Source organism: Tenrec ecaudatus, chromosome 13 (assembly GCF_050624435.1).
Source record: "Tenrec ecaudatus isolate mTenEca1 chromosome 13, mTenEca1.hap1, whole genome shotgun sequence".
Taxonomy (NCBI): Eukaryota; Metazoa; Chordata; class Mammalia; order Afrosoricida; family Tenrecidae; genus Tenrec; species Tenrec ecaudatus.
In genome coordinates, this window is record NC_134542.1 from 20,281,348 (window position 1) to 20,294,770 (window position 13,423).

Consider the following 13,423-nt stretch of genomic DNA (forward strand, 5'->3'; position numbering starts at 1 on the left):
TTACAGGTATCCCACCTTGACTCAAAGGCCACACCACAGCCACCTTAGGAGAACTGCGTGAAGGAGACATTAAGGTGTGCTGGGAAAGCCGAGTTCTACAGCATCATCAGATGAATGAAATGAAGGCCAGGCGACGTCTGACCATGGATTTTGAACTCCTTGATGGTGAGACACCTCCCCAAACCTGCAAGTTTACAATCCAGCCAAGATGTGCGCATGTTATTGAAACACACTCCAAGAAGTCAGCAATGGCTGTGGGAGGAAGAGGCTCTCTGAGCAAGTGCAGGTTTGGTCTCGGAAAGCCTCGACAGGGCTCCTGGGAGTGAGAACTGACCTGGGGGCAGCAGGTCTGGTGTTTCCCGTCGGTCCCTGACTAGGGATGACTACTTGATGGACTTAGGCTATCAATCTGTTAGAAACTACAGGTGTTACGTGAAGCTATATGTTGGTCAAGTGCAGAAAATACACAGCACATGCATAGCCCAGTGTGTGTAAACTTGGGGGAGTTTGAACGAGGGGCCGTGTCAAGGCCAAGGTCCTGGTTGTGGTCTTACACTAGTTATGCAACATGTCACCCCCAAGGGAAATGGGGGTGGGGGTGGTTACACAGGCTGGTCCTATGATCTCTTTGGCACGTGAATGGTTAGCTGTGAAGAGTGTAGAAAATACTATAGTCAAGCAATTTCACAATTCATTAAACGGGCCTCCGTCTGACTTGAAACCCACGGCCTCAGACAGATTAATTCAAAGGGCAAGCCTGCAAGAGGGCAGAGACCATCAGAATGGCCCCCAGAAAACTGGAAGCTGCCCCGGGCTCTTCTGAAAAAGGGAAGTCTGGCCAGTTAGTTTCACAAGATACACAGTTCAACACCCACCAGGCTCACAGGCCATGGGCCACATTTCAGGAAAGCCCAAACCCAAACCAAACGAAGTGCCATCGAGTTGATTTTGAGCCAGAGACCTATGGGGCAGAACGGCCCTTGTGAGTTTCCAAACTTATAGCTCTCCATGGGAGTAGAACACCTCATCTTTCTCCCGAGGACAGGCTGGAGGTCTCACACGGCGGCACTGACCTTCTGGTTAGCGGCCCGACGTACAGCTCACTGAGCCAGCAGGGCTGTTTAAGGAAGGAAGGAGCAACTCTCAGAAAACACTCAGGATCGCCTGGCACTGTCTAGGGAGCCTCTGTCACATAGGATTCGTCAAGCGGTCACCAGACGTAAGTGACAAGCAGTCTGTTCGCATGTTCAAGTTTAACACCGGCGAGAGCTCAAGAGCAAGACACTCTCTCCCGCCAGGGGGTGCTGAGGCTCGAGCCCCGAGGGCTCCTGGACCCAACGTTTCTAGCCCAGCTTGGCCAGTTCAGGGGCAGAGCAGGCTGCGTCCCCTCCTCTCGCCGCCGTTCTCCTTTGGCCTCATCTCCAGAAACCCACCCGATTCTCAAGAACGATAGAAAGATTTTCTTTATTAATGACCCCAAACCGTCTTTCTTTAGATACAGGAGTTTTGAACTCAAATACTTAAAAGAGAAAACAAGTTAAGATTGCGTTATCCTGCAACTCCTTATCAGTAACATATTGCAAAGCGAAACAGCTTGGAAAAGAAAGGGAGGAGGCGTTGAGGAGGGGGCCGAAGGAGAGAGATAAAGAAAAGGAATTAAGTTGATCAAGTGGAATTATTCTTTTGTTGTTGTTGTTTTGAATTCTCGGGAAATATGGAGTCCTTGCAAGCACAGCTCGTTTCTGCAGATTATTTTCCAGAAGTGTACAAAAGGGAACGCAGAGAGACTCCCTCAAGGACCTGACGGTACGCCGGAGAAGCTACAACGGTCCAGTAGCAAGTGGTCCAGCTCCAGCCGCGTCCACCTCCTGGGCGAGCTAGCGGGATGAAAACGTCTTCCCCCTTCAAGAAGAGAGAGCAGATGTAAAGGCTCGATCCAGGCGGACATCTGCACCCCCAACCCTGGGACCAGGAACTCTTCCGGCAGATCATGTGGGGGCTCTAGGGCAGGTATAGAGCCCCCAAGTCTCAGAATTTGGGGGCAGAATGCTTAACACCCATTTCAGACTGGGCCCCAGCCAAGTCAGGATCCCCCACACCACTAGCCTTTAGGCTGACTGTCGGCAGGGCAGTGGGCGGGTAGCACACTGACTGCGTCACACATACAGACCTGCCCCACCTAACAAACGGGCTGCGGCAGCAGGCACATCAGGCCGGAGAGCAGTGTTACACCCTGGGCTGGAAGGACTGCCTCACTCCAGGTTCCTGGTCAGAGGGCCTGCTCTACCCACTGCTTCCAGACAAAGGCAGCTATAGGAACAAACTGCAGCCAAAGGGCAGAGGTCACAACTGGCACCCAAGGGCATTTGGTAAAGCAGCCTGGAAGGTGGAACTGAGAACTATGAGAAGTAAGAGCAAAAACATGGGCTCTCCGTGGTTTCTGGCCCCAATGTCTCACCTGCCCGCAAACCCTTCTTTAAGTATCCTCCCCCGAGACAGAATGCTCCCTCCTTTCACCAGGGTCAGGGGGCCACAGACAGTAGTCTCTGCCCAGGTGGCATCCTGGCCCCTCCTGCCTGCAGCTAGCCACTTCCCACCCGGCCTCCACTAGGTCAGTGTCTGGTGTTCTGAGTAGACACAGAAGCCTGCCCCGTCCGGGGTTGCTAGTTTCAAGGACTCATCCTTTCTTAGGAGAGGGATTAACCTGCTTCCATTACAACTGCTCTTACTTTGCAGCCCCCCAAGACCGCCTGCTGGCAGGGCCCCTGGGAGGGGGTGGAGCCCAGAGGAGGTGAGGCTGGCAAGCCTGTGACCTATTCTGCTTTGGACCAGTTGTCCAGGCCACGCTGTCCTGCTACCACTGAATTGCCTGAAAGAGGCACAAGACTGGCCATCTCACCCCTGAGGTTACCAGAGTGGTGCCGGGCTCGAGCAGAGCCCCAGTGAAAGGCCATATGGGCACCTCCAGGATGGAGAGAATAGTCCAGGGGGAGCAGGTGGGAGTCATAGCAGGGGAGAAGCAACAACCAGGATGCGATCTCGCTGCCGCTGTACTGGAAGCAGAGGCTCCACTTAGAGGCCGAGCCATTTCTCAGGGACAGCAGGCAGAGGGCAGGAGCAGAGCAAGGCCACCCTTGGTGCTTGTTTCCTAATGGACGGACAGGCTCTCGACCCTCTGCACGAGTAAGCCAAGGGTAAATCCCGCCCCTTGAGGGCGGCTCTCCCCTCACGCAGGTGGCAGCAGATGGCCTCCCACGTCAGGGAAGAGGCTTAATGGACTCCCCTATCAACCGGCACTAACGACGGCTGATGCACACCTGTGACCGTCTCTCGAGAAGGAGGGCGGGGGCCCCAGATCTGGCACCGAGCACAGGAACCACAGCGTAGGCCTTCGGTCACACTAGCCTCTCCTGATATAGCTACCCCGCTCGTCTGAGAAGCAGACCAGGCAAAGAACGCTGGTGGTTTCGGGACTATTTATTTAACAAAAGGCCCTTAAACAAATGATTCCCTTTCTCCAGGAAGACTTGAGAAGGATGGGAGTGACCTCTGTGAGTGACTCAGGCTCAGACCGAACCCTCCTATCTCCTGTCCTCCTGGCTCACAAGCAAGCGGAGACAAGGACTTCGGGCCTGGCCCGCTCAGCAATGGGACTCCCAGTCCCATTTTCAGCCTGCTCCGAGCTCCAGCCGAGCCTGGCTGGCCGGCCTCCGGGCCAGGCCACCGGAGCTCCTTGGCGTGGCAGCATGCTCAGGAGGGGTCTTGCTGCGGCCCCGCCCTACTCACGTGATTGTTTTCATTTCCTTCTTCTCGGCATCTGGGCGCGCCCGGTTCAGCACCTTGAGGAAGTCTGATGTTTTCGCCCGCATGCGCGTGTGAATGTAGGCCTGTGAACAAGCAGCAGACACTGAGGCAGGCATGCTGGAGGGGCGGCTCGGCTCTGCTCTCCTCTCCTGAGAAGCTAGGGGCTAGTCGGGTAGACTTGGGGCCTACTGCCAGGGGCAGGGATTCGGGAAGCAGAGCCTTAGCCATTTCTCTGGGACGGGAGAGAAGCCTCCAGAAACAGCCACCTCAAGCCCGTGTCCAAAGCTAGACTACAGGAAGGGCTCTTTGGGAGGGGAGGAATGGCGCCCAGGAAGGCGCTGAGCTCTGGGGCGACTCTCACCTTGGAGCACTTGATGTGGTAGTGCAGGTAGTCCCGGAACGTGTGGATCAGGTTGATGGTGTTGTCTCGGGCACTGGTGTTGGTGTGGCGCGGGAACAGCACTGGAGAGCAAGCAAGGGCACAGAGAACCCTTCAGTGGGCTGCGACTCCCAGCGGGGTGGGCAGTCGGCTTTAGGACAACGCGGCTCACATGTGGGGCGGCTAACAGCAAGGCTGGTGACCAGTGCTCCTTGGGAGAAAATGAGGTTTTCTACTCCCAGAAAGAGCGAGTCTTGGAAAAGTCAGAGGGGCAGTTCTGCCCTGTCCTATAAGGTCACTCTGAGTAGGAATCGAGTGGACGGCACTGAGTTTGTTCTGGCGTAAGGACAGCCCACTGGCTCCCCTGCGCACAGGCATCCTGCAGGCTTCCTCCTTGTGACGAGGAAGGCAGAAGTGAGGTGATCTGAGGGCCCAAGGGCAGCCTGCTGGGCACAGGGCTGCTGAGGGGCAGGGCTCATCCTGGGACTGGGCTCTGAGACATGACTGAAATCCTTGCCAGACGGCCATCCATCTAGTTCTGCTTCAGCATCAAAGTCCCCTGGCAAGGGCTATTGGGATGGGCTGTGGAGAAAACCATTTCTCTTAAGGAAGCAGGAACAGGACCAGGCTTATTGGTTTGATGAAGGCTGGTGGCACCTTGGAGACCAGGACCCCCAGTTCCTCTTTAACGCGCCTGTGACTCAAATTTCAACCAGCCAGACTGGGTTAGAAGATGTCTGATGGAGAGGCCTAAGGCCTTCCTGAGGACAATTGGCCCACCGAGTGCCCAGGGCAGCTCATGCTCAGAAGGCAGGAAGGAACAGGTAGGAAGAAGGAGTGGAAATGGTAAACACAGGGAGGAAGTGGGACAGAGTGCATGGTGGGAACTGCAATCACTGCCACAGATCCAAGCATGTATGAACTCAAATGCAAGAGCACTTTGCTCGGCAAACTTGCACCCACATCACTGCAAATTGTGAGGGCTAGAGGGAGGAGCTGCTCTGGCTGGGGGCTAGGAAAAGCTGGAAGACTGAGTGTGACCCCTCCCTGCTGACCAGCCCCTCCTACCCTTCTCCACCTACCCACCTCATTGGCCTAGCAACTCAAACTCCGGCCAAATCCAAAGGAATGTCCCTGTGTCAATCCTCACTGGCCGGAAAAGACATGACCACCAGGAGGCTCACAGACTCTGTGACATCCTGATGGGACCTGGACCGTCAATCACTGAGGGCACGCCTCCAGTTCTAGGACACGCCTCACGGGGACAGGAACAACAGACAGGGAAAAGTAAGTATTTTAAAGACAACAAAGAACCAAAAATCAACTCACGGGATCACCACCGGTGAACAGTTCTGAGGTGAGTGAAACACAGGTGAAAGCAGCCGGCTCAGGCTGCCGTGATCAAAGGCAATGAAGACGTGTCGGTGGGAGCTCAGAATTAAACACGGGCGACAACAACGGGCTCATTGTGGTGATCTGGCTAGAACCCCTGACTAGACACCGAAATCACCCTGCTCCTCCCTCAGTGTTTAGGAAGAAATGAAGGAAAAAGAAAGGGCGGACGGAAACAAAGGCTGCACACAAACAGTACCGGGCTTGCCCTGTAATCAAGGTCCAGGAGACCCCGAGACGGTGTGTTAAGACAACAGCTTTCAGTGTGAACCCAGTGGCGACGCAGGCCACGTACCAAAGGTGATGTAGCCAATGTTGTCGCCCACAGCGGCATCCGTGTCTTTCAGCTCCAGCGGCGGCTCCCTGTGGCTGAAGAGGACCTGTGGGGCTGTGTGGCTGGCTCTGCGGCCTTCTTTGAATTCCTTCCAGGACGAAGCGGAAACAAGCAGGAGAGAATAAGGTGTCAAATTAGTGGGCAGCATCGTATGCTACGCGGTGTGACCTTTGTAACCCCTGGGCCAGCAGATGGCTGAAAGGAGACCTCACTGAGCCGGGACCATTTCAAGGGCTGCGTGCTACGTGTGTGTCAGCACATTTCCGATTCAAAAAGGAGAGGTGAAGGACTCTTTAGACTGCCGAGCCCTTTCCTCTCACTTGGGATCAACAGAGGTGATAACTTCCATCTGAAAATCCACGTGGTGAAAATGAACCTCACATCGGAAGCACTTGGAGAAGCGAGGAGGAGTCAACTTAAATGACAGTTAGAAAAAGATGACCGCTCACTCTGTGAGTTACTGTGACAAGAGGTCATTATGCTTTTCAGGAAATCTTCGTAATTTCAGGTGAAGGGAAGCCACGCTGGCAGAGGAAACTTTCCAGCCTCTCACATTGAAGGGATGGGTCCATTTTAGCATGGTCAAGGCTTCACAGTGCTGCTTGAAGTCTTCCCTACTTTACATATAAAGCAAAGCCTTACAACCCCCCCACCCTCCAAATCTTGGTCTGCTACAAGCTACAACTTTCCAGGGGATTCTGGTGCAGAACCATGGCCCCCATTCCCTGATGTGTGAGCGTGCGCTTCATGCCTAACAGGCAGCCAGCCTGCTTTTGTCCCACAAACATGCTAGCTCGGGGTGGAGTCACTGCCAGGGCAGAGCTCTGCTCCAAGGCGCAAAGCAACAGCCTCCAATCCTGCTCTGGCCCGATTTTCAAGGTTCACGCCAGCACTCAAACACTGGACTACTCAGTCAGCATTAAGCCTCAGTTCTCCTACTCGGAGAGCATCGTGAGAACTTGTCGACTTTTGAGAAGTGCTAACAACTGCACACTGAGTTCTTACAAAAGCTAACCAACAAAGCCTCCAATGATCTGATCCAGTTTTCATTTCCACTCCTTGAGTTTCACGAACACTGAGCTTTCTCCTGGCCCAGCGTCTTCACAGAGGCATTTAGACCACATTACTATTGGGAGTCATCAGAACTCTAGACCAAACGGAAGCCCTTCCTGGGGCAGAAGCTCTCAGAGCCAAACTGCTGTAGTGATCAGAAAGACGTTGAGATTGGGTGACCTGAGAACTACTGGAAGCCTGATGTTCAATGCTGGCTACTGGCTGCCTCTGGAGCTGCCACTCTGCCTTGAGCTATCTATCCCTCCATCAAAGTACGGAGGAAGGTCTGAAGAGTGTAAACCAACTCATTCCTCTGGGTCCTCACCTCCACACCACCTGCTCTTCCAAAGGCGGCACATTCCTATGTAGAGACAACAATGTACTGCCCCGCTCTCTCAACCCAGCCCACAGAACCAGAACTAGACTTTCCAGCAAGGCCAGTAAAACCAGATGATTCAGATCCATGGGTGGGTCTCTTCCCACATGATGGCAGAAGGATGGAAACAAGAACTTCCCGAGGTCCCTAATAAGGTATTCTCCTTACACAACTGCTCTCTGCGGAATGTTCAACTGATGCTCACATAGTCTCTCTTCTGGGACACCATTTCTTATAGCTGGGGGCAGCAGGTGGGCTTTCACGTCCTTTTTATACACCTCAACCGAGACATCCTTTGCAGGAAGGAGGACTATACAATCAATCCTGCAACCAAGAAGGGCAACACTAGGGAAGGTCTAATGACTCGCTAGGCCCCTGCCTGTTTTACCGGACGACCTGGCTTCCGAGGCTGGAAGGGTTTGGCTTTTAATGGCTGAGGATGCTCAGTTACCCTAAGATGGGTTTGTTTGGCTCCCTCTGAAATACATTTTGTACCCAGCAGGAAAAACATCTGAAGAGGCCAGGAGGGAGACAGGGCGATTCAAAATGGAATTCCTACATAAGGGTTCCCTAGCTGTCTTCTTGGAAAACAGCGTTCATTCTGCAAGGACGTCAGGAAGTCTTCTAAATCTTACTGGGTTTTATCCTTCAGTCTTACCAAATCAACACTATCTCTCAAACGTCTCCTCAGGCCCCTTCTGAAAACACAACCTATGAAACACAAGGTTCTGTGCGGGACTTTGGCGTTCCGTGCACCTCAACATCCATGTCAGCACTGCTACCATCTACCTGCCACACGCCAGGGCAGAGGCACACCGCGATGATCACACGTGTGCATTTCCCTGCCAACAGGGTCCAGTCAGTCAGATTCTCAAGGGGTTGGTGATCCAAGAGTTAAAAGTTCCTTTAGAATTTTTTTTTGGGGGAGGGGGCAGGGGAGGTGGTGGTGGTGGTGGTGAGGAAAGTTTGAGGAAAGAAGTCAGTCTAGTTTCCTCTCTGTTAATTTTGAAGTAAAAAAGGAGAGATGGGGGGGAAAAGAGTCTAGTAGGAAAATACAATTCTTCAGACAGAGATTTACCCTCTCCCCTCAATTGTGTATGCTTGGTATTAGTGAGAAAGAGGGAGGGGGAGCTAGGCAATGCGAATACGGGCAGACAGCATTCACAACATATACACCAGCAGACCAGTCATTATTTTTCCAAGTGTCAAGTAGGAAATGCATACAGAATACAGTTTTGTAGTAAGGATCACTAAGAAGAGACTCTGGCTAACCAGATCAGTAACAAATGCGTCATTACCTTCACCGGCCCGCAGGTGACAACTTGTACATAAAGCACACCGTGCAGATCAAACTCCGTGCTGGACGGTTTTCTGTGTAGCCAAGCTCAAGCAACACAAAGCACAAGGAGTGCTTGCTGTCTCCCAGCACAGCTGGCCACGTGGATTTGCCCCGCCTATGGCTGGCTAGTGCTTTCTTGAGTTTGTGAAGCGTCTCTAAGGCGCAATTTCCCAATACATGTAAAGCGTGTGTGTTTACAACCAGGGGCGCTACCTGTAACCCTGGGGTGGCTCATTAACACGGCATCAGTTCTGTACATGGAAAAGCATACATTTACAACAACTGGTCAGGAATACAGGAGACCCGATGGCATAGTGGTTGCACCTTGGGCTGCTAACTACAAGGTCAGCAGTTTGAAACGGCCAGCTGCTCAGCAGGAGAAAGGTGAGTCTTTCTACTCATGTAAAGAGTGAGTCTTGGAAACCCACACGTGCAGTTCTTCTCTGTCCTAGAGGGTCAATGCGTCAGTTGGCCTGCCAGAGGGAAAGCCCATGAGTCCAGCTCTGATCGGGCGTGGGTTTGCAGGCTGGCACGGGGAAGGGCACCTGGGCTACAGCAAGCCGAGGGGTGGCCACGCAGAGCTCCACACAGCAGCACCTTTCTGTGCTAGGCTCGCAGGGCTTCTATGCTAGACATGTGTCACAGCTAGCCCAGGCCAAACCTCAGAGGGGTTTCCTGTAGCAAATTCAGCAAAGTCGGTCCAGTGCTGTATGGTCCTCCACAGGAAGTCATGCACTGCCGAGTCTGCAGAGGACGGCAGGGCAGAAGGCTTCCAGAGCTCGGCCCTTTTCCTAGTGCTGGACCCCACAGCGCAGGCTCTAGCTGAAGGAAGGCTAGTGTAAAGACTGAGGGGCTTTGCTGTCTTTCAGACAAGCGCCTTGTACTTTGAGGCCTAGAGTTTAAATTCAGATGCTAAAAAATACAAAATCTAAGGAACAAATTCCCAGTAAGTTCTCTGAGATAAGATCTGTTTCAAGTATAAATCAGTTGTCTCCTGAGACAGAATGGAACAGGACTGGTGAAAAAAAACCCAGCCAAATCTAAATATATATCTCATAGCTTTTAAAATTAGCCAGTCAGTCTGAATTTAGCACAGCTTCTGAGCTACTGCATTTAATGCCTGTCAGATCTGCATAAAACACAGAATGTTTGTCTAGAGGCCGAGTCAGTGGACACAAGAGGCGGAGGCTCTTGTAAAAAACTGTACTCCACAACATTCACCTTGTAAAGTTCCTGTACGGAGACACCAAACTACAGTTTACGACTGACTCGCCCAAACAGAAAGGCAGGAGAAAGGGCTCAAATCGGGGCATCACTAGCCACGTGGAAGACGACACCTGAGGGGACCGTAGTTTATGGAAACACCGCACTGTCTTCTCACTCCATTTTCCCACACACTTTCTGAGGCCCCTGAAAAGTACACTGCTAGATTAAGCACAGATGCCTTCCAGCTTGTCTTGGCAAAAAATATCCTGTCTCAGAACTCTTAAATCTCACCATCGTGCCAACGAACAGAAGGGACAGGCCCGTTTCTTTCTGTGAGCACGCAAGCAGCGTGCTCCATCTTGAAGAAGGACCTATCTCAGAAGAAACTAGTGTGGACACCACTTGACCAATGAGCTCTCAGGGCCTGGAGCCAACAACTGCCCGGCTGACAAGATGACGAAGCTCCACGGGGCTGTTAACGGCCGGGTTCAGTCGTACCCAGAACCTAATTACATAATGTTCTGTTAAATCCATTACTGTTCTTATTAATAAGCTTCCTCTGAGAGATGCATCCGAGGGTGACCTCTACCACTAAAGAATCTTCTAGTCTCTTCATTCTGGAAAGATCTTAGGGCTAAACAAAGTCAAGTGGAGACCATGAACTGAGGGAAATGAAGCAGGTGAGAAACCTGACCGGAGCTTTGGACCAAAGACACCGGGCAGGAAAGCTACGTAATATGCACACACGGGAAGGGTCATAGTATAGAAAATGCATACAGTGAAAAACTACGTAAAGATTAGAACTCTTTTGGGGGATAAAAATAAACTCAGTAACTTGTTACATGTCAAGTCTGATCAGGATTCTCATTTGCGGCACCAAGGTGACCAGTTTGAACAGAGCCCCGAATCAGGAGAGTAACATGGGCTTAGCTAAAATTAAAGAACAAAACATCACACAGGGGATGCTTGGATGGAGGGATGGTGAAATTCCTGATGCTAATGATGAGTTTAGGGGACAACGCCCCCCCTCATCCCCCACCAAATCGGTAATTTACTAATGGGTAACTTGTTTTTAAAAAAATCATTTTATTGGGGACTTGTACAACTCTTATCACCATCCATCCATTGTGTCAAGCACATTTGTACATTGGTTGCCATCATCATTTTCAAAACATGTGCTTTGTACTTGAACCCTTGGTATCAGCTCATCCTCCCCTCTCCGCTCCCCCCTGGGTAACTTGTTTTAAGAAGGGATAAGAAAGGTGGGGTAGAAAGGGGGAACCGATACAAGTATCTACATATAACCTTCTCCCTGGGGGACAGACAACAGAAAAGTGGGTGAAGGGAGATGTCAGACAGTGTAAGACATGAAAAAAATTATTTTTTATAAATTATCAAGGGTTCATGACAGAGGGAGGGTGGGGAAGGAGGGGAAAAAGAGGAGCTGACATCAATGGCTCAAGTAAAAAGCAAATGTTTTGTGAATGATGAGGGCAACAAATGTATAAATGTGCTCGACACAATGGGTGTATGTATGGATTGTGATGAGTTGTATAAGCCCCCAATAAAATGATTTTTAAAAAAGGGGGGATAAGATTTTTTTTTTTTGAGGGGACGAGATGCCAGGAGAAAGCAGCTTTATTTTCAGGGTCAGGCTGGGGAGTGGCCGGGCCCCGGGCAACTAAAGATTTTTTTTAAAAGATGTTAACGAAGAAGCCTTCAGGGGCACAACCTTCTCCTATCTTTGGGAGGCAAAAATTAACCTTGTCTCTGCCCTAACTGAAGACGGCCAACACCATAGACATCTCAGTGGGTTCTGCTGACATTCTGCGTGAGAAATTAAAGTTAAGCAACCTTTCTACTTGATGGGGTACTCAATCTGTGGTACTCAGTGGTAGACAGCAAGAGCTTTCAACAGACATTTTAAATAGGATCCTGAAGCATTTCCGTGAAGGACTGTACCAGGAAATGAAGCATCTTTACCCCTAATGCTAAGCACATCACAGCAATGGCTGATGAGTGGTGGAAGTGGTCCAGTCACGAGCAGAGGCCATGGCAACAGCGCTTTGGGATGCTCAAGGGCTTTTGCCCGCTGACTCCTCAGAGGGCCAGACAATGTGAACATCTGATTATGGCTGTTGAGCAATTTTTAATAAAAACGCTCAGGAAAGCTTCACCCGAGTCCTCCCCCTCAGCTCATTCTCCTCAGGCAATTTTGCGTGAGTTTTGGGTGGGAGTCGATAGTCTTTAGGACGTTACAGTTTTGACTTTGGCTCCTGACTTCTTCGTGTTTCCTAACCTTGGTGCAGCTGGTAACAAGGTGGCAGTGCAAACGCACCAGCTGGTCTTAGGTGAGAGAGACGAGGCGGATGGCTCCCAGAAAGGTTTACAGCCTTGGGAACCCGTTAAGGGCCCCTGAGCTGGAGTCAACTCACTGAAATGGGCAGCAATCGTCACTTCAGAATCTTTAAAAAGGCGCCCTTTGAACTTCAGTAATGCTAAAGACAGCATCGGCATGGCTACCCCCAGAACCTGCAGTTCTTTAGGAAGCAGCAAATGGTGGTCTCCTCATTTGCAAGTGCCCCGACTTGATGGCATTGATGGTGTGAGAAATAAGTTTATGACTTTTATTTCTAACTTTTCATTCCATTTTTACATCAAGCCCTGCTGTTCCAGCCCTCCTCTGGTCTTGTCTTGCCAGGGCAGAACAAGCACGGAGAACAACGAAAACCTCCCAGTGAGTCCGTGGGAGCCGTTGAACAGCATCGCCAACACACTCCAGTCTCAACTGAGAGCGGTTATGGGCTTCCTGCAAAGGACCCAACACCATGCCACGGCCCCCCGCCCTCCACCAGAGCGCCTTCCATACCTGCATAAACACCTTCCCAATGACTACATCGTCGTCGTCTTTAAACACTGTGCTGAAGACTACCGTGACTCTGTCTTTTTTGGATTCAACATACCTGAAGGGAACAAACCCACGAGAGTCAGTCTAGAGCAGCTTGGGTTGTTACGAAGTAGCAGGCTAACGGCGCAAATCAGCAAAACAAGGCATGCCAGGGAGAGTAGGCACTTGGGGCCAAGAAAAAGGCGGACAAGTGCATGCCTAAGAGGGGACAGAAGTGGAAATGACCCAAAGTGGATGCTATGGACATGGAATCTTGAGTTAGGGTTCTCAGGTCTCTGCTTCACATCTCTTAGGAGGCTTCGGTATGAAGATAACCTCTGAGTTACAACAATGGAACCAAGGACCACCCTCTGGCTCCCAGTGGTTTGCTCAGATGACCTCTTGGAGAGGGCTCAGAGTAGTGGAGAGTACTGGATTCTCGTCACCCTTTTGCCAAGTCTCTATCTGGAGCCTAAGAGAACTTGCCTAACTTTCGCTTACTTTTTCTTCATTGTCTACATCCCAACTTAAGGCATTTTATGAGAATAATGCTTCAGTGGGACTAACACAATCCAGAAAGGGGGTCTGACCTGGCCATGTCCCCCCAGCAGCCATCTGATGAGAGCCAGTCCAGCAGGCTCCAGGCCCAGCTC

General features: G+C 51.3%; 1 protein-coding gene across 2 annotated transcripts in view; it reads right to left on the bottom strand.

The window, feature by feature from the left end:
- Positions 1 to 1,445: 1,445 nt before the first annotated feature.
- The window catches only part of ARPC2 (actin related protein 2/3 complex subunit 2), a 33,303-nt gene continuing 21,325 nt past the window's right edge, over positions 1,446 to 13,423 (bottom strand). For both annotated transcript variants that reach the window (XM_075530205.1, XM_075530206.1), the window contains 5 exons: positions 12,753 to 12,846; positions 5,871 to 5,997; positions 4,166 to 4,266; positions 3,787 to 3,887; positions 1,446 to 1,902 (listed from right to left, as the gene is read on the bottom strand). In XM_075530205.1, the coding sequence (XP_075386320.1) occupies positions 1,878 to 1,902; positions 3,787 to 3,887; positions 4,166 to 4,266; positions 5,871 to 5,997; positions 12,753 to 12,846 (448 nt within the window). In that variant the 3' untranslated portion in view covers positions 1,446 to 1,877. The remainder of the gene's footprint in view (positions 1,903 to 3,786; positions 3,888 to 4,165; positions 4,267 to 5,870; positions 5,998 to 12,752; positions 12,847 to 13,423) is intronic.